Source organism: Malus sylvestris, chromosome 16 (assembly GCF_916048215.2).
Source record: "Malus sylvestris chromosome 16, drMalSylv7.2, whole genome shotgun sequence".
In the NCBI taxonomy this organism is placed as follows: Eukaryota; Viridiplantae; Streptophyta; class Magnoliopsida; order Rosales; family Rosaceae; genus Malus; species Malus sylvestris.
The window spans coordinates 32,734,859-32,760,354 of NC_062275.1; the positions used below are offsets into that span (position 1 = coordinate 32,734,859).

The 25,496-nt window shown below is 41.4% G+C and overlaps 2 protein-coding genes across 3 annotated transcripts in view; one reads left to right on the top strand and one right to left on the bottom strand.

Annotated features, from left to right (window-relative positions):
• Positions 1 to 21,781, bottom strand: part of LOC126606740 (uncharacterized) — a 47,343-nt gene extending 25,562 nt beyond the window's left edge. The window contains exon 1 of the mRNA XM_050274127.1: positions 21,389 to 21,781. The gene's annotated coding sequence lies outside the window, so the exon portion shown is untranslated. The remainder of the gene's footprint in view (positions 1 to 21,388) is intronic.
• Positions 12,750 to 22,885, top strand: LOC126606738 (probable methyltransferase PMT14). Of its 2 annotated transcripts, XM_050274125.1 has the most exons (8): positions 12,750 to 12,895; positions 13,057 to 13,184; positions 14,182 to 14,862; positions 15,241 to 15,451; positions 15,885 to 16,167; positions 16,752 to 17,135; positions 17,403 to 17,480; positions 22,275 to 22,885. In XM_050274125.1, the coding sequence occupies exons 3-8, from the start codon at positions 14,209 to 14,211 to the stop codon at positions 22,513 to 22,515; spliced, it is 1,851 nt and encodes a 616-aa protein (XP_050130082.1). In that variant the 5' UTR covers positions 12,750 to 12,895; positions 13,057 to 13,184; positions 14,182 to 14,208; the 3' UTR covers positions 22,516 to 22,885. The 2 variants fall into 2 exon arrangements, with proteins under 2 accessions (XP_050130082.1, XP_050130083.1); XM_050274126.1 differs by lacking the exon at positions 12,750 to 12,895 and having other exon boundaries at positions 12,908 to 13,184; positions 22,278 to 22,885.
• Positions 22,886 to 25,496: the final 2,611 nt, after the last annotated feature.

A 25,496-nucleotide genomic window follows, 5' to 3' on the forward strand; every position in this document is an offset into this window, starting at 1 on the left:
AAAAAATGAAAGAGAACCGACATAGTTTTTTGTGTTGTTTCCCACAGACGGCGCCAAATGTTGATGCACAAAACCGGAGGTCTTGGAACAACGTAAATCCGACCGTGAATCTGCATGAAATGTAAATAACACAAGATGTATCGTGGTTCACCCCAATGTTTGGGCTACGTCCACACTGATTATGTATTTATCTGAGGGAGAGAGAGCTCTGAGAGTGAGAGCTTTGAGAGGGGGTGAGAGGGCCTAGGAATTGGCCTCCCCTTTTGTGAGGGTGAGGGGTCATTTTATAGAATAAGGACTCCTCACTTATTACATATTTGCCGTTTCCTTTATCACATGATTATATTTAAGTCTCCCTAGTATTTGTACGAGATCCAAAGAGGATTAAAGGATTGATGGGTCCTCCCTCATAAAGCCTTTCCTTCTCACCCCCCTCTCCTTTCTCTCTTAACAAACTCTGAAACTAGGATGGTGCTGATGACGTGAAAGCTTTGCTGGGAATTTGGGAAGCGTGGAATATGGAAACTAATCTTATCCCAAGTTAAAGTTCCCAAAACCCAATAATATGACCGATCCGAACTTTTTAACTTCTGGCGCTTTTCGTTTGCTCAAAGGGCCTCGTATTTAGATCTCATACAAATATTCGGGGGACTTAAATGTAATTATGTGATAAAAGAATGGGCAAATATGTAATAAGTGATGAGTCCTTATTCTATAAAATGACCCCTCACATTCACAATAGAGGAGGCCAATTCCTAGGCCCTCTCACCCCCTATCAAAGCTTTCACTCTCAAAGCTCTCTCTCCCTTAGACAAATACATAATCAGTGTGGACGTAGCCTAAACCTTGGGGTGAACCACGATACATCTTGTGTTATTTACATTTCATGCAGATTCACGATCGGATTTACATTGTTTCAAGACCTCCGGTTTTGTGCATCAACATGACCGTTGGGCCCTTTTGGGGGGGGGGTGGGGAACATGGACCGTTGATATGTGATCGGACGGTCCAATTTAAAAGTAAAATTTAAATTTTTTTAACTGTTGGAAATCCAACAGTCTAGAAAAACTAGCCGTTGGAAATCTAACGGCTCTGAGCATGCCACGTCGTTGACTACATCTAAGGCACAAGTAGGCTGACAACGCTTGCCCCCTTGTCCCCTACTTGCGGCCACGCGTGAGTGTTGTGCACGCACCAGCCAAATAGGTTGGCTCTTGGGTCTGTAAAAAATGGGTTGGTCTGTTGCCTAGCTTGGGCTAGGTGCCATGCAACTTTGTAGGCTGGACTAAATGGACTGACCCTCAACTTGATATTTGGACTAGGTGCTGGGCAATGTTGACTTCGGTGGACTTGCTCTTAAGATCTTGGGTTACATTGGTTTTTGCATTTGAATACTCCTTTTCGAAATTGCTTATATAAAAGAAAATTAGAGTTTGTTTGGAGTCTTGAAAAACTGTTGTTCATTTTATGGAACCAAAACCATTGTAAAATCCTTTTGGTATGTTGTTTTAAAAGAATAAAGAATGAAAAACAGAAAATATAATATTTAGCCTAGCTTGGGTACAACATCATATTGGTTTTTTGTGTCTTTCAAGAATGACTTCCAAATAAAGTAGAAAACACATGTATAAGATAAAAATCAAAGTTTAAGGCAAGCCTGATGGAGAAGCCAAACAATAATCGTCTGGCCCAGCTGACACACCCTGACCCGAATCAAGGCATGATGGTCATCACGTGAGGGTGATGTAGCCATGTGCACAGTGCGGAAGCAATAATGATAACAGAGAATATGAATAATTAAAAACCAATTCATAAGAGTATTAGCTAAGGTAAGTGCTAGAAAATGTGTGAATACACAATCAGAGCATAAGTAGCCTAAGTTTAGTCCAGAAAAAAAGCACTAATTAAACGACACCTAAAGATGCCCTACATTTGTGATAGTCTGTCAGAACCTCCAGTCAATCCTCGTGAGCCACTAACGAACAAGCTTATCTAAAACCTGGAGGGACGCAAAACAGAAAGTGTGAGTGGGCAAAAACAAAGCTTTTCAAAACCATTTCATTATCAAATACTCTAACCCCTCGCCGTAAAACATGTATAATTTTCCCATAAATGGAATATAAATATATAAGTATATATACACATATATTTCAATTCATGCTTCACATACCCATTTTCATAAGTATGCCATGCCAAAATATGAAACAGAATAAGTAACTCAGGTGATAATAAATTCATGGAAAAGTAACATATTAGCCGGAACCCTTGCAAAAGTCTATACGGCTGAATTCATAACTCATTAGTCAATCTAGCCAGAGTTACTGCAAGTGACCTATACAACACTACACTGCACACGAGTCGGAACCACTGTAAAGGTTTGTACGACAAGATTGGGTGTAATATAATTATGCTTAATGCTACGTTCTCATGATAGCTGTACGATAAATTGCTAGTCACCTACGAGTCGGAACCACCTATCATGGTATGTACGACAAGACTGTGCACCTAAACTGGATCCAATGTGAGCATATGGTGCGGGATGTGACATTATATACAGGCCTGTGCTATATCTCTGGCTAAATCACTAACACCGGGGTGCAGGTTTATGAGTTCGATGTTTCTCAATTAATCACAACCGTTATTCATATTCACAATTCATAAACTCACCTGGGGCTTACCTGAGCGTCCACAGCACCACAATTATATATATATATATGCAAACATCATATGCATATTCTAAATGTAAAACATTTGGCATGGCAATTTAAGTCATAACTCATTTAAATGCATTTTCTGGGAAAGATACCAACATATACATATATATTTAAAACTAAAAGCTCACTCACTGGTATGTCGAAGGGTCGTAAGCCCCGAGTCACCCTTGACTGCGCTCGGCCTCGGGATAAGTCTCCCCTATATGCGAAACAACTATAAAAATGTTAATTTAAAGCACATAACCAATATTGGTTAATAATTTCTCATACATTGTTCAAATGAGGTGTTTAAATATACCAACGTGATCTACACAACCTCAGGAACACGCCCAAATTTTTAAAATAATTTTTAGAGCCCTCACGCGCTGGCAAGGGCATGGCCCTACTCGCCCCCACGCGCGGACAAACCTTAACTGAGGCCTAACGGCTGTTAGGAATATTCCGTTAAATTTAAGGAATATTCCATTAAATTTAACTAACACCGTTAGTTGTTATTAGGAATATTCCGTCATCACCTACATTCGAACTCCGGTGACCATCGCCGTCGTCGAAAATTGAAAAATCTAAAAATTCTTTTAACTTCTTCATTTTGCACCAAAATTCATGAAACTTAAACCAAATTGAAGCTTACAACGAGTAGAACACATTCTTACCAATTTCAAGCTCTAAAAATCACGGGATCTCGCCAGAGAAGGCACGATAATTCCAGCCAACTTTCAAACTCGACTTCCCGATGTCCAATTTGCTTGGTTTTTCTTCTCCGAGCTTCGTGAGAATGTCCTAAAGCTTCCTATGAGCTTAAAATCCCCTAAAACATCCATAATTACGACCACATGAACAATACTCAAATATAGGGTGATGGTTTCTCGGGGTTTTGAGGGTTTCATGATCTAAAAATGGCATACATGAACTCAGAGACTTGCAAGGAGTTCGAATCTTACCTTCTTAACATCGATTTGTGCGTGAAATGTGAGTTTGGTGTTCGTCCGTACGTTTTGTACGAAAATGGTAGGAAGGCCGAGAGAGAGAGAGAGAGAGAGAGAGTGCATGGGGTTGTTTTTGTGTGTGTGTGTCTTCACTTGATCATCAACCAAAACAAACAAAAGTTTAACTTTTAATTGAGTCCAAAACTTAGGAACTCAACATATTGGTCTACATCCCAAAAGCATGTCACACACATCACAATCTCAATGTTCAAGGATAAAACCGTCATTTCATACCGTCAAAACTAAATATTTCGGGATTGGCTGTAACACTAACGACCTGTCTATGTGATGCAAGATTGACATCATCATGACATCAACCACAATTTAAATTACTAAAAACTAATTAAAAAATAAAAATTATATATTTTTCTATAAATACCTAACCATGTTATTTTAGTTTACACTACATTTTAGGGATGGGTTCGGTTTCGAATCGGTTCGATTTTTTGTAAAAATCGAAACCGAACCAAAATTTCAGTTCAGTTCGGTTCAAATTTTTTTTTTTTTTTTGGTTCGATTTTTTTCCCTTTTTTTTATATATATTAAATCTGGAGCATGAAGCAAGCATGCTTCCTGCCTTGAACAGAAATCAACCTGCAACTCTGCAACATGGTTTGGAAGAATAGCGAGAGAATCCAAGTATAAAATAAAATAAAAGAAAAAAATAAAATAAAGAGAATTGTGGATGCAAATTTTCTCCTCTTCGATCTTGGACGATTTTGCACCTACAAAACAACTAGGACCTTAGGTTAAGGCCAAGAGCCTCACGCGCCCACGATGAATTGGGGGCGGCTTTGGCCGAAGAACCTCCGATGCCAAAGTTAGAATTTTAGAGAGAAATAGTGTTTAGAATATTTGGGATTTTTTGCAAGAGGTTTGGAATGAATTTTTGGTGAGAATAGGTGCCTATTTATAGGGGTAGGCTTTGCCCCATTTTGAATAATGGGAACCGGCCATAAGGTTTTTGTGGGGGTCAAATTCATGTTTAATTAGCCAATTTATTCTAATTAAATATGAAAAGAATAAATGGATGGTTATAAAAATGAAGGACTATTTTAATAAGGAAAATGGGAAAGATGAGGATGTGAAAAGTGGGGGGCCGGTTTTGGCTATTAATTGGGTGATTTAATTGACTATTAAGGATGATTTTAGGAGATATGGTAGACATATATTATTTAGCTAATTGATTAGCTAAATAATGAAATAGAAAATACTAGGTCTTGGAAATACCTTATAGAAAGGATTTTGATGAAAGAGGTTTTTAATTGTTACCTTTTTTGGGTACTTTTGACTTGATTGAAAGATGATTGCCCACTGCTCGCGCGTAGGAATCCTGGTATGCCTCGAGGGTATTTTTGTCCTCTTTTGTCCAAAAGTCCACGTGTCGCCTAGTGAATATATTTGGCTCTACAAATGCCCCCACACCTGTTGGGCTGCTTGCAGAAAATGGCAACAGGTGTAGAGATTTTCTTGCTTTAGGAAACTTAAGATTGCTTCCTATTTTGATGTTGATTCTCTCTTTAAATGGAAATTAGATCCTTCTAGGAAAAGGAAATAAATTTCTCTCAAAGCCTATTTAAGTCCACCTTAAGTGGGTTATTAAATCAACTTTGGAGAGCGATTTATTCTACCCTACAGGAGAGAGATAGCTTAGAGGATATTTGTTCCCCCTCCTCTAGCAATCTTCTACATCTTGCCCGTGCAAAGAACCGTCTTTCGTTGCTTTATTCGTCTTCTTCGTGCCGCACCGATGCAAGAAAACTTTAATTTTTCTTGCCTTATTCTTGGATAGTGCTATTGCGGGGTAGTCGTCGGGGTGGTGCGGCACATCGGCTGGCAGGGGCCAGGAGCTGGCTCGGCATGGGCTGAGGAGATGTCGTGGCAGGGACCACTGCTTGGGTAGCTTGGCTTGGCTTGAGCCAAGGGCAGCTTATGCAGCTGGGGTCGAGGATTGTGGCGCTGGGGCGCAGTGCTAGGCGAGCCGCATGGCTCATGTCCTTTGGGCTCTTGGACCTGACTTAGGCCAGGCTGGCGATTGAGAGAAATAAGGAGATTGCGGGTCTCATGGGCTGCTGGAATGTTGGGCATGCAGGCCTCCTGCCTGCTGGAATGCTGGGTTGAGCTCCCCTGCTGAGTACCATGAATGTCGTTGGATGTTTAGTCCTCTTTGCTGAAAGAAAGGTGGGCTGCTCCGGAAAGAGGAGGTAAAGAGGATCAAGGCGGATGCATTGGCTCGTCTGATCGTTGTCGTGGAGCTTACTATGAATGAAGATGGAAAGAAGAGATCTTCCCCGCCTGCTCATGAGATGCCAGTTAAGAAAAAACTGAAGACTTCTTCTGCTGCTCATGAGGGTCCGCTTGCTACCGAGAGGTATGTGATTGACATGACTTCTTCCAATGGGAAGAAAAATAAGGCTGCTAGATCTGAGCATGTGGCGTCTTCCATGTTGAGAATGGCTAGTACAATTGTGGATAAGATTGCTCAGCGTAAAGGTTTTATCATGCCCCCAGTGCCGAAGTCTGTACCAGGACGTTCTTTGGGAGCCAAGTCCAGTTCACTTTTGTAGAGACTTGCTATTATGAAGAGTGGTAAGGTGGATTCTGTTGCTAAAGTGGCGCCAAAGCCTGCTCCCTTTGCTGCCGAGATTGATTCGCCTCAGATTCAAGATCTTAAGTTTGCAATTTCTGAGCTTCGTTTTGCTGCTTATGCTAAGAAGGGAGTGGATAAGCTGCAGCGCGTCCGTGTTAGTCTGCTTAAAAAGAATGCGCAGCTGAAGGGTGAGAAGGATGGGCTTGAGGTTTTAAGACCTTCTCTATTTCTCCAGAAGACTTGCTTGCTTTTACTTTTAAGGCTTTCATTGGTGAAGTAGTTGGAGAAGTTAGTGCCCATACTGGGGCAGCCGGGGGTGAAGCGCCAGATGATGCCGCTGCTAAGAGCGTTACGGCTGTTGAAGGTGTGGCAACCCAGTAGTCGTGGGATGTCCAAGCTGCTGTAGTGTAGTATTTTAGGTAGCCTTTAGGATTTTCTTTGTTTTTCCTTGTAGCTCTTGTTTTGCTTGAACTCCTTCGGCCTTTGCTAGTTGTTTATAAACATGTTTTCCTTCGTTTTTCTTTATCTTCACTTCTTTTGTTCATGCCCTAACCTTTAGACTTGATAGACCAGTGGCAGGCATGCTACTTTTTTATAAGCAGACAAGCTCGCGTAGCCTATGCAGCCGTAGGTGTTGGTGTAGAACTTTGCAAAGTTGTTAGCCATAGGGTTGGCAGCCGGATGCCTTACTTACAGAAGCAGACAAGTCCGCGTAACCACTAGGCTGTTAACCTTGACTTTCTTCAATTCCGTAGGTTGCGTAGCAAGTATCACAACACTTTAGGACTTGGTGTAGGTTGTTCCGCGCTTGGCAGAGGTGAAGCTTATCGACTACGTAGCATGTCGGCAGTGGATAAAACTTCGTATATGCGCGCTAGCTTGTTTAACCTTTCACAAGAATGTGCGGTTGTATAAGTCTAGTGCGGCTTTACTGCTCGAAGGGCAAGCCGTAGGCAGTCTTCCAGAATCCGTAGGCTACCTTAGTGCACTCGGTAGCAGCTTTAGGATTCCAGGGCAGCCGTCCATCGGATGTACTGCGTAATGTGCCCTCTCCGTCTCTAGGGCCCGGTTCCCCACGGATTAGGCCAAGAGACCCAAAATCCTTCAGTTAACTAAGCCTTGAAAAAGACCATTGCGGCTACTTCTAGGAATCACGGCGCAAGCCATCGTGCATCTAGTTATACTAGGGCAGCCAGGCTCATCCACGTCTGGATATTCGGAGTGTAAAGTTTATCCTCCCGTCTTGGAGAGCTGACCCATATGGGTGTCGGAGAATTGGTTTACCCTCTCGCACTGGAGAGCATGGTTGGTCCCTCGGGGGGCGCAATTCCTGCGATGAGTCCCTAAGAAGGGCGCAGTCTTCTTTTGAAGTGCAGGAGTGATTAGTTGTTGTAAGCATGCAGCCAAGCCAAGTTGTGATTACTTCTAAATTCCTCATTGAAAAAACGAGTGAAACGAACAAGAACTTTAGCTGTAAGGTAGGAACTGCATAACAACTGGATAGTCCTCAGCTTGTGAGGTGGTGCCCGTCGAGCTTATTGAGTCTTCGGGTTTTGATGTAGCGGGAGGTCACACATGGTACTTCTTCAGATTGTAGGCCATCCATTACTTTTCAATCTTTTTGTCGCTTCATGGTGGCGAGGGTGTAATTACTCTTGCCCCCTACTCTGCTGATCTTGTACGGACCTTCCCAGATGGGATCCATCTTTTTGGAGCCTTCTCTGCCGGCAGTGATGAAGGCTTTTCTGCGCCGTCGACATGCAAATGCCAGAAGTCTCCATCGGGTGGAGTAGGCGCAGCTAGAGTGTGCTCGGCTACTTCTGAGGCATCGTTAGGCCGCTCTGTTGCGTCACCTAGGCCCGGTGTGAAGGCGTAGTAGGGAGCTGTGGAGATGGGTCCATGTCATACGCAGCAGGAGATGCTCAACTACCGGTATTGGGCCACTCTAGAGTTGAATCATTGAGCAAGGGTCGGTTAGGGCCTTGTGATGCGCAGCAAGAAATGGTACTCAATTGCCAGTACATGTTGCTCCTATGTAGAATCTTTTAGGGTGACGAGGACAAAACTTGCTTTCGAGTGTGTCCTTCCAGTGTTGCGTTCGTAAAAAAACTTTACATCCGCCAGGGTCTACGCCTTTATCGTCGCGCGTCTGGTTTGGGCAGAATAGTACGTCATGAGGATGATTACATGCGTTTGAAAGTAAAACTTGTGCTTCTGGGTTGCAACAACTATCGCCAAAGTTAGCTTTTGAATTTTTTAATAACATCGAGGAGAGCTTTTGAACTGTAGAATACAGGTAACTGTGGAATACAGGTAGTCGGAACCCCATCTCTTCTCGCATGATGGTAGAGCTTATTGCTACTTTAGATACCGTCAAACATGTGAATAAGTCCTCCGCTGCTTCTAGGGAGGTGATGTCGGGTACTTCTTCAAGTCCTTGAATGTGCATTGGCGAGCCTCATCCCAAAGTGCATACTTCTCTGCCAAAGCAAAAGAGTCTGCCAGAGTTAGATCTTCTTTCATGATCAATTTTCCGAATAGCGGGTGGTCTGCTGGAAGTCCTTTTTGGAAGGCTGCTCTAGCTATCGAGTCGTTGCATCCGACTATTTTTGCCTTCTCTACTTTGAACCTCCTCACATAGTTGCGAAGCGACTCATTTGGGTTCTTCTTGACGTTGAACAAATGATCAGACTTCGTTTTTATCGAGCGATAGTATGAATATTCTTTGGTGAAAACCAAAGAAAGTTCGTAAAAATTCCGGATGGATTGTGGCGGCAGGGTGTAGAACCAATCTTGCGCCTCGTCTTGTAGAGTGGTGGCGAATATCTTGCACATGAGATCATCGTTGTTTCGATAAAGGATCATTGCGCTTTGGTAACGTTTTAAGTGTCTCTCCGGGTCTTCATCCCCTTTGAAAGATGTGAAATGTGGCATGCTGAACTCTCGTGGAGGCTCTGCCTGCTCGATCTCGTCCGTGAAGGGTGACTTGCTTATGTTGGTCATGTTCCGTCGTAGCGCCTCGTCGGTGACCTCGTTGCGTTGGAAATCATGCAATCGCTTGGTCAAGAGTCTCTCTACTTCTTCCTGAATTTGCCTTTGTTGGGGTAGCGGAGCTCTCGGCTGCCCCCAGCCATAACTTGCTGGTCTAGGCTGCTCTTCCATGTGTTTGGCTCGTCTATGTCGCAGATGCAGTGCATGTGGTGCGTTCCTAGCAGGCGAGCGAGTTCTTCGCAGGCTGCTGGTTGAACTTGAGCTGGATTGAGTGACTGTTTCTCCCCGTCCGTCGTGCTGCCTACTCTGATGTGAGGTGGATGATGCTCCTTGTGGGCTTAGCCGTGAATGAACACTTTGTCCGGAAGGTTGCTCATGTTGACTATTGGAATGTGACCCCAACCGTGAATGTATGCTCATCCGTGGGCCTAGTCGAGAGTACACGCTCCTCCGCGCGCTAAGACGGGAGTATACGCTATCTCGGGGGCCCAATCGGGAATGTACACTGCCTGAACGTTCGGCTCGTGGCTGGTCGAATGGCTGCTTGCCGGGACGCTGCTGGAAAGGTTCGTCTGCCCTTGTCCTACTTCGGGATACCTCATCTTGGGCACGTTGGATCCCGATGCGTTGCAAAAGTTGATTCACCAAAGTTGCCTGTTGTGCAAGGGCGCTCGTTAACTCTATGACTTGTCGAGACAAGTGTTGTTCGCCATTTGGATTGGAAGAGCTTGGAAGGAATGCGCCTTCTTGGGCAGTAAAAGGGTGGTAGACTTCGGGCGCGAGATTTGAGTTGGGAAATGTCAAACCCGCGAAAAAATGTGGTGAGAATGCCCCCGGCTCGATGGTAGGTCCGGATGGTTGAGATAGTCTTGGGCCGACTTGGGCTGCTTGGAAAGCCACTGGAGCATGATAGGCAGTGAGAATGGGCTGCTCGATGGAAGCAGGCTGGACCACGGGAGTGGGCTGCTCGTCGGGAGTAGGCTAGGTCATGAGAGCAGGCTGCTTGGCAGGAGCAGGCTGGGCCACGGGAATGGGCTGCTCGACGGAAGCAGGTTGGGCAACGAGAGTGGGCTGCTTGACGGAAGCAGGCTGGACCATGGGAGTGGGCTGCTCGTCGGGAGCAGGTTGGGTCACGAGAGCAGGATGCTTGGCAGGAGCAGGCTGGGCCACGGGAGTGGGCTGCTCGACGAAAGCAGGCTACTCAATGCGCGGTGCATGTGAATGCGAGGCTTGAGCTTGGGTCCACGTAAACTTGGATGGCACGGCTTGGGTCGTGGTCTTGGTACCGTGAGCCTTGGATGGCACAGCTCGGGCCGTGGTGAAAGCTCCATGGACCTCGCCGTGGGTGGCTACCGAGGTAGCCACCGCAGTGGTTCCCATGGTGGAAACTTGTGGTGGTGATGCCGCTCCCCTTATTATCGCATTTTGCCTCACGGATCTCCGCAATCTCATTTCTTGTATATTAGAATTTTCACTTATGGAATTTTCTAAATTTCTAGCCATTATATTTTGCTTATACGTTTTATCAAAGAACCTTTGCAAGTAAAAAATTTTAACAATAAGAACGTATGAAAAATATTCAAATGGACTAGAAAATAAAGAAAAAACCTTTTTGTGCGAGAGTCTTCTACGAGTATGGATTTCAACTCTCAATGAAAGCACCAATTTGTGGATGCAAATTTTCTCCTCTTCGATCTTGGACGATTTTGCACCTACAAAACAACTAGCACCTTAGGTTAAGGCCAAGAGCCTCACGCGCCCACGATGAATTGGGGGGGGCTTTGGCCGAAGAACCTCCGATGCCAAAGTTAGAATTTTAGAGAGAAATGGTGTTTAGAATATTTGGGATTTTTTGCAAGAGGTTTGGAATGAATTTTTGGTGAGAATAGGTGCCTATTTATAGGGGTAGGCCTTGCCCCATTTTGAATAATGGGAACCGGCCATAAGGTTTTTGTGGGGGTCAAATTCATGTTTAATTAGCCAATTTATTCTAATTAAATATGAAACGAATAAATGGATGGTTATAAAAATGAATGACTATTTTAATAAGGAAAATGGGAAAGATGAGGATGTGAAAAGTGGGGGGCCGGTTTTGGCTATTAATTGGGTGATTTAATTGACTATTAAGGATGATTTTAGGAGATATGGTAGACATATATTATTTAGCTAATTGATTAGCTAAATAATGAAATAGAAAATACTAGGTCTTGGGAAATACCTTATAGAAAGGATTTTGATGAAAGAGGTTTTTAATTGTTACCTTTTTTGGGTACTTTTGACTTGATTGAAAGATGATTGCCCACTGCTCACGCGTAGGAATCCTGGTATGCCTCGAGGGTATTTTTGTCCTCTTTTGTCCAAAAGTCCACGTGTCGCCTAGTGAATATATTTGGCTCCACAAGAATTAACAGAGGCGGATGAGCATGAGTCGAAATCGTAAGAGATCCATCTCGACATGATTCACACGCCGTAAAAATATTATTATTATTATTTAAGTTTTCAGTTTGGACCCTACCCTGAAATCCTCCGCATATAAACCCAGTTGTTCGCCATTTTTTCTTCCTCTGTTTACTCAGTTCGGTTGCGCTCGCCGCCAATGGTGACGGAAGACAATAGCGAAAGTTGCAGGAGTAGAGCGCTGGGAGAGATCGGAAGGAGCGGAGGGAAATTCATGGTTTGGAAGAAGGAATCTGCGACCGCGAGGATAGGAGAAGACGGGAGAGAGTGCGATTTGGAGGAAGAGAGGAAGGAAAGAGAAAGACTGAGGAAGCAGAGAGGATGAAAGCAGCGGATTGGAGAGAGAGCGAGAGAGATTTTGAGAAAAGCAAGAGAAAACTAAAATGGGAGTGACGGCTAGGGTTAGTACACTTTAGAAATTTATAAAGCATTAAAGATTAGAATACTTATAAATATTCCCAACCTGGAGGAAAGGGGCTTGAATCCTCATGCCACTGGGAATTTACATATGATTTTCATAAATCAAATCGGTTCGGTCTGGTTTGGTTTTCAGACCTTAAAAATCGAAATCGAACCAACAAAATTTGTTCAGTTCGGTTTGATAGTTGCAGTTTCATTTTTTTCGGTCTTGGTTCGGGTTTCGATCCGATTTTTTTCGATTTTCGGTTTTTCCAACCCATCCCTACTACATTTCAATATTTTCAAACACTTTTAACCAATTTTTAATTATTATCTAAAAATAAAAATATAAGTTGTTTTTTTATTATTTTATAAAATAAAAAATATACTAATATTTTAATACGAATTATTTGACTATTCACTTTATGAGTGGAAATGCACTTCGACATTTACCATTCACTACGGACCGTTACTGTTTATTTAAAGAAATTAAGTTGCCTGAGGCCTTTTTACACTGGAAGATAGATTTATCTTTATTTACTAGATTTGAAAGATAAAGGAACTTGCTGCTGGTTTGGAAGCGAGACTTGTGGTTAAAAGAGGTTGGAATGCCTAGTCTTCTAGGTAATCGTTACTTGCTATGAGTTATCCTTTTTTTTTTTGAACCCCGGGGGGGGAGGAGAAGGATGAAGGAACAGGTCATCGGGTGCTCCAGAGGGTAGTGAATTACTTCGCTGTGTCGGCGGATAACTCAACAGGTAATTCCATTTCCACTAGGAGTTGAGGACCAAAGTCATCAAATTTCTACTCGAATAGAATGCCACTGATTTGCCACCACCTTTCCTCTTCTTCCTCTTCTTCCTAATTATATATAATCTCCTCCTAAATTCTCTCCCACTCACTCTCTCTCTCTCTCTAGCTTCCGCAGATTCTCTCACTACTCTCTAGCACTCACTACCACTGTGGGGGATGCAGAGCGAGAGAGAAGTTCAAATACAATAAACCCACTTGAGAACTCTCTCACACAGCTTTCTCACCAATTTTCAGGTAACCAATTTGATCTGTGCTTGCACTTGCTTTTTCTGGGGGTCTCTGGAAAAACAGTGCATCTGTTTTTGGCTTAAAAGTTTTCAGATTTAAATTTCGTTGTTTGTTCTTCTTGCATTCATATCCAAAGTTGTTTTCTTTTTTTTGAGTAAGATCCAAAGTTTTGTTTGAGGTGAAAAGGATTCAAAATTTAAAGATCCAAAGGGTGAGCTCCATTTGAGGAAATAGGTTTAATGATGATGATAAAATTTGTTAACTGATGGGAATTTAATCCTATGACATACTTAGAAGCAGCAATGTCTTTAAGTTTAAATTAACTGGTGGAACATGATATGGGTTTGATCCCACTTATTCGTCACTCCATTTAATCCTATTGTGATTGCAAAATGCAAACTCACACTCTTTTCAGCAAATCTAGTTACTGCTGATTTCTGCAAGTCCTTAACTAGTTAACCATAACAATGTATGCACAGTTGCCTTTAGAAACGTACCGTATTTGGGAATCCATCCCCGTTCTCATGTCTCAAACTTTGTACAGTGGTGCCATCTGGATTTCTTTTACTATCATCCAGGATGTTTTATGTTAATTAAGTACTTCTTGGTTCGTATGTGAAGATACACACACACACACACACACACATATATATGTATATACTTGGAATTTGTATTTTCAAGATTGGCTAAATGTAGAATGAGCAACAAGTTATCGTTGTGTAGGTTATTTATACCAGAAGCCTTTCGAATTGAAAGCCTGATGCATATTGACTACAACTTTAGCTAGAGAAAATTAACGGTACTTACTTTGGAACAAATAGTCGAGTTATTCTTTTTAAATTTTAATAGGCATGCGTATTATATTCTTCGATAAATAGCTGTCTACTTAATACTGTTCATGAATTTGCCCTTCATTACATTTTGGTAGGGCTTGGCTTCATCTTGTCAACCATTGATCATTTACTTCAAATACCTGCCTCTCAATTTTCTATTAATTGTGCAGGTTTGAGGGAGTTATTGCAAGAATATCATGGGCCCCAAGCATAATTCTTCAGGAAACAGAACAAGAAGCACATTATCTATATTTGTTGTGATTTCTCTTTGTTGTTTCTTCTACCTTCTTGGAGCATGGCAAAAGAGCGGTTTTGGAAAAGGTGATAAGATAGCATTTCAAGTTACCAAACAGAAAGATTGCAATGTCTTTGCTGAGTTGAACTCTGATTTGAACTTTGAAACTCATCACAATGTCGTGGAGATAGTTGAACCTTCTGAACCTAAAGCCAAAGAGTTCAAACCTTGTCATGTGAAATATGCTGATTATACCCCTTGTCAAGAGCAAGACCGAGCAATGAAATTCCCCAGGGAAAATATGATATACAGGGAAAGACATTGTCCACCAGAAGAGGAAAAATTGCATTGTCTTATTCCAGCACGGGAAGGGTATATGACTCCATTCCCCTGGCCTAAAGGCCGTGACTATGTCCACTATGGAAATGTACCTTATAAAAGCCTCACAGTTGAGAAAGCTGTACAGAACTGGGTGCAATTTCAGGGAAATGTTTTCAAATTTCCAGGTGGAGGAACAATGTTCCCCCAAGGCGCAGATGCATATATTGATGAACTTGCATCAGTTATTCCAATTGCAGATGGCTCTGTCAGGACAGCATTGGATACCGGTTGTGGAGTATGCTTGTTTTCTAAATTATTTATGTGCTTTTATTATTGCATATGCATGTCTACATTAATTTCTCCACTCTGCGATTCTATCATTTGCATTCAGTTTGAGCTTTTTACCTTCCTCCAGTCAATCCAAGACTGACAAGAGCATTAGCTTTTCACCCTCCAGAGAATATTGAAGAACCTGTCACTTCCGACCAACCTGTCATTTAAAAAAGCACTATGCATATACTGACTGCAAATGCACATTCAATCAGTACCTATATACTTGTGACTAGATGATTTATGTGCATGAGCAGTGATCTATAATAGTGTACATGTTCACAGAGAGTCAGTTCATTCATTTGGTTGTGGTTCCGTACTAATGAGGCCAAGCATAACCCAGGTTGCAAGTTGGGGTGCATACTTATTGAAGAGAAATGTATTAGCCATGTCCTTTGCACCGCGGGACAATCATGAAGCCCAAGTGCAGTTTGCATTGGAGCGAGGAGTACCTGCTGTTATCGGTGTGCTTGGATCGATTCGTCTTCCATACCCAGCTAGGGCCTTTGATATGGCCCAGTGCTCTCGGTGTTTAATTCCATGGACTGCAAATGGTAAGATCTTGGAGTAACCAACATTAAGCTTGAGCAATCACATTTGATATCTTTTGTTTTGTATTATATACTGATAAAATATAGTTGAAATTACAAATTCTAAATAAGATATAAAAAGTAGAAAAACATATCTAAATTGCTAAACATTTATACTTGATTTCTATTTGTATAAGCAATTACTGATTTGCAAAGTTAACCATTTTCCTGAAACTCTTACATGTCTGGCAGTTAATTTAGTTACCAACCCTGCTAATTTCCCTTTCCCAATTCTCTTGTTTGATAATGAATTCCCCCCAGTTGACTTCTATATAAAAGAGGGATTCTCATTGGAGTTCCATCTTCTACTTTGTTTTCCATGTTTTAACATGCAAGAATAGTTTATTTACTGAATATGGTGAAATTTTATGATTCAAATATGAATGCCTTTGTGTAGATGGAATGTACCTAAAAGAAGTTGATAGGGTCCTTAGACCTGGTGGATACTGGATATTGTCTGGACCTCCAATTAATTGGAAGACCTACTACAAAACGTGGAAGCGGTCTAAGGAGGACGTGCAGGCAGAGCAAAAACAGATTGAAGCACTAGCTGAAAGTCTTTGCTGGGAGAAAAAGTATGAGAAAGGAGATATGGCTATCTGGAAGAAAAAAGTTAATACAAAATCCTGCAGGAGAAAGTCTGTCGATGTATGCCAGACAGAGGATACTGATGATGTCTGGTGAGTCTCCAGGCACTATGGTTGCTTGTGATATTACTTTGGTATTTAATAACCCATTTTTTTAGCCTTGTTTAGTTGTTTTAAACCTACCCTAATCATGTATATAGATAATCTATAGTCATCGATATGTAAACCTCCCACTAAATTTGAGGTTTGGTCGATCTTTCTGAAGTGGTACAGAATCAGTTAGGGGAAAGAGCCCCATGCCTTTGCAGCAGATGACAGGATAGCGCAAGAAAAACATTTTTGAAAATCTCAAATTGTATGATATTGGGTAACTTTCGTCCAGCAATTTGGTTTACTTATCTAGGAAAATGCTAAATATAACACAAGTTTTACAAGCAGAAGTAGTTGAATTGGCATGCTGCATATCCCACATTCCCAATCCTATGTACGGGTGCTCTACTGCTACACATGTTTGCATTGTTTAGTCTGCTTGTTCAGTATTAGACTTTTAGCCAAAATTCATTGATATAAGCGGAATGATTGTATAACTTAACATTCCATTCGTTAAAGTGAACATTTTTCTCTTTTTTACTTTGTTACAGCCATCCTAATTGTTACTTTTATGTGGTCTGTTCCAGGTACAAGAAAATGGACACATGTGTAACCCCTTCTCCTGAGGTAACCAATGCAAATGAAGTAGCTGTAGGGGAGTTGAAGTTTCCTGCAAGGCTTTATGCAGTCCCTCCTCGAATAGCTAATGGTTTAGTTGTGGGGGTTACAACCAAATCTTACCAAGAGGACAATAAACTTTGGAAAAAGCATGTAAATGTTTACAAAAGAATCAACAGATTGATTGGCACTACAAGATATCGGAATGTGATGGATATGAATGCATGCCTTGGAGGATTTGCAGCAGCCCTTGAATCACGAAAATTGTGGGTTATGAATGTTGTGCCTACAATTGCAAAGAATACTTTAGGTGTTATTTATGAGAGAGGTCTAATCGGCATATATCATGACTGGTATGTCCTTGATAATCCTCTCTCTCTCTCTCTCTCACACACACACACACACACACACACACACACACACACTAACACAAACACAAGCACATCAGTGTTTACCGAAGTGTATGAGTGTCCTTCAGGACTCGTTAACCTTTATGCTTTTCCTATGAAGACTTTCAGTATTTTCGTTGATTATAATTTACAGTGCTGAGACCTAGGTAGCAAATACATATTTTCTAGTTACTAGTCCATGTCATGACCAGAAAAAGAAACTTGTTTCAGGTGTGAAGGCTTTTCTACGTACCCAAGGTCATATGACCTTATTCATGCTAGCGGTGTGTTCAGCTTGTACAAGAACGAGTAAGCCTCATCATTTTCTTCCTGTGTATCTGTGTGCCTATATCATACTTAGTGTTTGCACCATTAGATTATTTTATGAGATAGCAATAAAATCATGAGATGCAATATCTTGTCGTTAAGATTTCTAAAACCTTCATATTTTAGACCTCATTTGTACAAATGTGTATAGTTTGGTAAACATCAAGATGGAACAATCTTTGATTCACTAAATCCAAGAACTCTTTTAAGTAATTTTCTCAAGGACTATTTGAACAATGGTGGATTTTTAGTGATAAAGTGAAAATATACTAAGCTAAGCAATTACGGGCTTCCTTAATGACATAAAGTTTTTTCATGCATAAATCTAATCTAATAGTAATAACAAAAGTAATGTAGTTTACCAATTTTCTAAACTTACAGTAATACAGTCACTCTTTTCTGTTTTATTCTAAATTGAGATAATTGGTCTTGAACTTCAGTCCCTGAATTGAAAATCCGTAAGTAGTGGTCCTTGGAACTTGTCACATAGTGGTTCAATGGTGCTTTTCCGGTAACTCCTCCTTAAGAACTTCTGTCCCTTATTTTCCATTTACAACCTTTTTTCTAAAGGAAAACTAACGAAAAGTCCAAAAAAAACTTCTCTTTTAACGAAAAGCCCTTTTTAAAGGTATAGTGAATAGTGACAGGTAAAGGTAAAAATGTGGTTTTTCGTTAAAAGTGAACAGTATCGGGAGTGTTTTATTAAAACTCCCTTTTTCTAACTCTACTAATTAATAAAACACTCATTGTCAATCAAAATCATATGAAATTATCAGTTTAACCCTCTAATTAAAACAAAACATTAATAAGAAATATGAGGTAGAAATATAATTTTACGCAACCAAATTTTGTTTTTTTTTTTTTCAAAGCCTCACCCACATATAATATTAACATATCTCTAATTACAAAAAAAAAAAAAAAAAAAAAAAAATCCCACTCCCACATTCTCTATCACTTTCTTCCTCTCTGCTTCTATTTCAAAAACAACAACAACAACAACAACAAAGCCTTTTCCCACTAAGTGGGGTCGGCTATATGAATCCTAGAATGCCATTGCGCTCGGTTTTGTGTCATGTCCTCCATTAGATCCAAGTACTTTAAGTCTTTTCTTAGGGTCTCTTTCAAAGTTTTCCTAGGTCTTCCTCTACCCCTTCAGCCCTGAACCTCTGTCCTGTAGTCACATCTTCGAACCGGAGCGTCAGTAGGCCTTCTTTGCACATGTCCAAACCATCGTAACCGATTTTCTCTCATCTTTCCTTCAATTTCGGCTACTCCTACTTTACCTCGGATATCCTCATTCCTAATCTTATCCTTTCTCGTGTGCCCACACATCCAACGAAGTATCTTCATCTCCGCTACACCCATTTTATGTACGTGTTGATGCTTCACCGCCTAATATTCTGTGCCATACAGCATCGCCGATCTTATTGCCGTCCTATAAAATTTTCCCTTGAGCTTCAGTGGCATACGACGGTCACACAACACGCCGGATGCACTCTTCAACTTCATCCATCCAGCTTGTATTCTATGGTTGAGGTCTCCATCTAATTCTCCGTTCTTTTGCAAGATAGATCCTATGTAGTGAAAACGGTCGCTCTTTGGTATTTCTTGATTTCCGATCCTTACCCGTAACTCATTTTGGCCTCCATTTGCACTGAACTTGCACTCCATATATTCTGTCTTTGATCGGCTTAGGCGAATACCTTTAGATTCCAACACTTCTCTCCAAAGGTTAAGCTTCGCATTCACCCATTCCTGAGTTTCATCTATTAACACTATATCGTCTACGAAAAGCATACACCAAGGAATATCATCTTGAATATGTCTTGTTAACTCATCCATTACCAACGCAAAAAGGTAAGGACTTAAGGATGAGCCTTGATGTAATTCTACAATTATGGGGAAGCTTTCGGTTTGTCCTTTATGAGTTCTTACGACAGTCTTTGCTCCTTCATACATATCCTTTATAGCTTGGATATATGCTACTCGTACTCCTTTCTTCTCTAAAATCCTCCAAAGAATGTCTCTTGGGACCTTATCATACGCTTTTTCCAAATCTATAAAGACTATGTGTAAATCATTTTTCCCATCTCTATATGTTTCCATCAATCTTCGTAAGAGATAGATTGCCTTCATGGTTGAGCGCCCTGGCATGAACCCGAATTGGTTGTCCGAAACCCGTGTCTCTTGCCTCACTCTATGCTCAATGACTATCTCTCAGAGCTTCATTGTATGACTCATTAGCTTAATACCCCTATAGTTCATGCAATTTTGTACGTCGCCCTTATTTTTGTAGATAGGCACCAAAGTGCTCTTTCGCCACTCATTTAGCATCTTCTTCGTTTTCAAAATCCTATTGAAAATGTCAGTGAGCCATGCTATACCTATCTCTCCCAAGACTTTCCACATTTCGATCGGTATATCATATGGGCCCACTGCCTTTCTATGCTTCATCTTCTTCAAAGCTACAACCACTTCATCATTCCTGATTCGACAATAAAAGGAGTAGTTTCTACTCTTCTGAGTTACTCAACTCCTCTAAAGAAGTACTTCTTTCATGTCCTTCATTGAAAAGATTATGAAAATAACCTCTCCATCTGTCTTTGACCGCGTTCTCTAAAGCAAGAACCTTTCCATCCTCATCCTTGATGCACCTCACTTGGTTTATGACCCTTGTCTTCTTTTCCCTTGCTCTAGTTAGTTTATAGATATCCAACTCTCCTTCTTTGGTATCTAGTCGCTTATGCATATCGTCATAAGCCGCTATCTTAGCTTCTCTCACAGCTTTCTTCGCCTCTTGCTTCGCTCTTCTATACCTTTCACCATTTTCATCGGTCATATCCTTGTATAAGGCTTTACAACATTCTTTCTTAGCCTTCACCTTTGTTTGTATCTCCTCATTCCACCACCAAGATTCCTTTTGGTGTTGAGCAGAGCCCTTGGACTCTCCTAATACCTCTTTTACTACTTTTCGGATACAACTAGCCATGGAATCCCACCTTTCGCTAGCTTCCCCCTCTCTATCCCACACACACTGGGTGATTACTTTCTCTTTGAAAATGGCTTGTTTTTCTTCTTTTAGATTCCACCATCTAGTCCTTGGGCACTTCCAAGTCTTGTTCTTTTTTCTCACTCTTTTGATATGTACATCCATCACCAACCAATGATGTTGATTAGCCAAGCTCTCTTCCGGTATAACTTTGCAATCCTTACAAGTTATACGATCCCCTTTCCTCATTAGAAGAAAATTTATTTGTGTTTTTGACGACCCACTCTTGTAGGTGATCACATATTCTTCTCTCTTCTTAAAGAAGGTGTTGGCTAAGAAGAGATCATATGCCATTGCAAAATTCAAGATAGCTTCCCCATCCTCGTTTCTCTCCCCAAAACCATGGCCACCATGAAAACCTCCATAATTGCCTGTCTCCCTGCCCATGTGTCCATTTAAATCTCCTCCTATAAATAACTTCTTTGTCTGAGCAATTCCTTGCACCAAGTCTCCCAGGTCTTTCCAAAATTTCTCATTCGAACTCGTATCCAACCCTACTTGAGGTGCGTACGCACTAATCACATTGATGAGTTCTTGTCCTATTACAATCTTGATTGCCATGATTCTATCTCCTACCCTCTTGACATCTACAACATCTTGTGTCAAGGTCTTGTCCACGATGATGCCGACACCGTTTCTCATTCTATTTGTGCCCGAGTACCAAAGTTTAAACCCTGAGTTTTCTAGATCCTTTGCTTTAAGACCAACCTACTTAGTTTCTTGTAGGCACATAATATTTATCCTTCTTCTCACCATAACTCCCCGTTAAGGTTCCTATATTCCACGTTCCTAAACGCATTTTACTCTCTTGAACTCTACCCTTTTGTCCTAGCTTCTTCACCCTCCCCCGTCTAATAGGATCAAAGTACTTCTTTTGTGTGTCCTGTGTAAAGTTGATCGGAGCATATGCTCCCAAATAACTTTGAGTGGAGTCGTTCGAAAAGAAGTTTCTATGGCCCCCTTGCTCATTTAACAATGCATCCGGGTGCCGATGGAGATACAGCGACTCTTGCTCACTTATCACTGTGCTCGGGCCACACAGCACGCCACTTACGGGTGACGCCCTAGCTTTAGCGCGATTTCGTTCTGGATTCATTTTCATAAGGATTTGACGTGACGTAGGAGTGCCGGCTGTCGACTACCTGACGCTCTCCCCCTCCTCCTTTATCCGGGCTTGGGACCGGCAATGTAAGATAAACTTACACAGGCGGAGTTTCTATTTCAAAAACAAAAGTAAAAAATTTTATCACACATTTTGTGTGTGCCCATATGCTAGTATATATAAAGTGAGAAGGCAAAAAATGAGAAACATTCAAAATGGCAAGAAATGCCCTCCCCTAATTAAGAATTTCAAAACAAAACAATTTAATTAATAAGGGTAAAATGGTAAACTACATCATTTTGAAGATTACAAACAAAGCACCCACTACATGGGTGGTTACCTAATAAAATTAATACTAATATTTGACATAAAAAAAAAACTAATACATAAACATAATAAATAAAAAGCCAAGGGGCTAGTTTTGGATAGAAATTTGAACATTTTTACCCATAAGGACCAATACTCACGGATTTTTAGTTATGGTGAAAGCTCCAATCGAGCCAATGTTCCAATTCTCTTGTAATTTAACAGCTAATTTTGGATAGGGTTCCGTGTAAGGTTCCACATTGTTGCATGAAGCATTTAACAATCACTTGTGTGCTGAATATTTATCAAATGGATTAAGCAGGTGCAAACTGGAAGACATCCTTTTGGAGATGGATCGCATTTTGCGGCCAGAAGGGACAGTCATCCTCAGGGATGAAGTCGATGTCCTTAACAAGGTTAGGAAGATTGTCGGGGGCATGAGATGGGATGCCAAAATTATGGATCACGAGGATGGGCCCCTTGTTCCTGAGAAGATATTGGTCGTCGTTAAACAGTACTGGGTTGCCGGCAGTGGAAACAGCACATCCAGTGATGAGTAAAACCGGGTGATCATTTGGTTCTGAATAGACAGAATATAGCACAAGGAAGGGCCGGCAAAGTCGAGCTTTCTTGGTCACAAAACCAGAACTCAACCTAACTCAGTCCGAGTTCGAACGGAAATCACCTCACCTCTCTTTGGCCAGAAGTTTATAACACAAAGAATTCTACTAAGGGAGACAATAGAACCTTTAAAGTTTCTCTTAAACTTTGAAAACATAAACCTTCAAAGTTTCTCTTTAAATTGGCGTGTTCTACCACTCAGTACTATGGTTTGGTGTTATTTCTCTTTACTTGGAAGTGAGAGGTTTTAGGTTTGAATTTTGTGGATGGCGTACCAAATTAAATTGTTCATTGTGTGGTTTAACCGAACTTCCGTTCATTTCTAGTGTAAAAATATATTGATGTACAACAAAAAAAAAAAAAAAAAAAAAAAGAAGAGAGAAATTGGCGTGAGTCCAGACTGGAGCCTGGAGGCCATGGGAAACTTGTTACTTATCTACAAGGAACAACTACAATCAATCATGAAGATGATGTAGCTTTGACTAAACAAAGATGAACAACGTTGAGGTTTTAAGGAATAGGGCCTTTATAACTACTTTCATTTTAGTAATTTTTTTGAAATGTTATATGCTGGGACCTCTCCCAAGAAAGCTTTTTGCATCCACAAGGGCTTGAAACCGGGATCACTTGCTTAAGCGACAAGAGCCCCTTCCACTCTGACCAACCTTCATTGGTACCGTTTTTAATTTTTCATCTACACTAGAACTTTAAGCAAATTGTCAATGTGGTAAACAAATTTTGCAGGCACCAGAAGGGATGCCACGTGTACTAAAGTAGAGTCAAGTTACTCACTTAACTTTTACAAGGGTTAAGAATTAATGAAGGAGGGGACGTCTCCCCATAAATTACGTCTGGTAGAGGTGAAAAGTCAACGTGTTCTCCATGTCACACGTGATCGACTCACATAAAATGATGTGTCGGGCCACACCCACTCAGTAGAGTAATTGGGCTCAGTTGGCCTTGCAAGGCTCAAAAAGGATATTGTGAGCCCAGTTGGACTCACAAATGAAATTAGACTCAGAAAGACTAAATAAGGTAAGATCCAGTAGAATCTTCAAGTGATAGTCATCCCTATAATCATGACGCAGACATAGCTCACAATCACTGATGCTGTTAAAAATCATCCCTAAATGAAACTCCTCATTGGTACCCTTCATCATGTTTCCCATGTCAATTGTTGTTGGCTAAATGGGCGGGATTACATGGGGTTCAATCCAACCATTTAGGTAGCACCACGCGAGACCTAATAAATCATCTTCAAGCCCTTGCATGCCCCTATATAAAAGCATGATCATTTCCATGAAAAGGTAATCATTCCTTAGCCAAAAAACTTGTGGACTATAGCTTGATATTCTTCCTACAATTAAGTCTAATTTAGGCATTGAAGAGCCTTTGGTTCACACCACACCGATGTGACAGGGTCTCACTTGTCTTGTCTTTCTTGGTTGCATGTACACCAGAGTAGTTCTAGGCTTGTGTGAAATTCGTTCCCCACAATCATCCAGATCTTGAAATTCTTAATTTGTAGATTTGATAACTTTCATATAAATTGTACTTTGCACTTTAATTTCATGACTTGTATTTATAGTTAATTTAGACTTTTAAGTAATCTTTGGTCATGATCAGACAAGTGGTATCAAATTATATTTTTGGTATCAACTGCCCTAAGTGCTACCATCTTTTGTAAAATCATTTAAGTGCTATTAATAAAATTTAAATACTTTGTGTAACTGATTTTAAACAGAATCATGGCCTTCTCTGCGATTTGGACATGTAACTGTTACACCCACATCATTGGGCCTCGTAACTCCCTTCCAGCCCACACTTGTTACCTGTTATTTTGACCTTTGACTCAAAGCCCAGGCTGTTAGGATGACACCCAGGATTGCGTTTCATCCTTCTAGCTAGGGTTTCCTTTCATCTGAATACAAATAATATGGCTGTACTATGTAGAGGGGCATGATGAATGAAATGAGCTTTCTTTTCCCTTGAATCTCCATTTTCTTCCCTAACTCTTTAGAATTCCTGCATTGTTTATTTCAATTTTTGCTATCTGAACCGATTGGGCGTACCAATTGGTATCAGAGCCCTTTGTTCGATGGGTAAAAACACCCAATCTGCCACCTCTTCCGACCCAGATGGGGGTAGCCACCGCGATGGATTCTCGTCATGAGCACCTGTGCACTCAAGTGGAGGGCGTCTGTGACTCCATGGCAGCCTTGGAAACCCAACAAGCTACTCTCCAAAAATCGTTCGATCACATGAACACGCCGACCTCCACCTTTCAAAACCACATGACATCCCAGTTCGCAGCCTTTCAATCTTTGCTGCTCGACGAACTTCGTCTTTTGAAATCAGCCAACCCCCCAACAACCCAACCCCAACCCCGGTGCTACCCCGTCCATCCACACCTATTCTCGCACCGTCTTTTCGTTCCTTATTCGCTCCTCCCCCCACCACATTCTCAGGTTTGGGTCTCTCTAACCCTCCTTCACCGAACCTTGCCCCTCTTCCCCCCTATTTATCCGCCACCTGCACCACTCCATCACCCACCACCATCCACAGTCCCCCATCCTATTCCCCACACCAAACCGCATCTTCTTTTTTTTTTTAACCCAAACCCACTTTCCCCAACTCCTCCCCAACCCCCATCCTTCCATATAACTCATTCTACCACCCAGATTCCCACACAACCCATCCCACCCATCCCAACCACACCACATCACACGCCCTCGAATTTCAAGACCATCCAAATGGAACTACCTCGTTTTAATGGGGATGATCCATATGGTTGGTTAGCCATGGCAGAAAGGTATCTGGACTATTATGAGGTACCACCACATCAGTGGGTGTTGGTGGCAACCTGTAACTTTGGGGTTGATGCCTCTATCTGGATGAGAGGGTTCGAACAACGTTATGC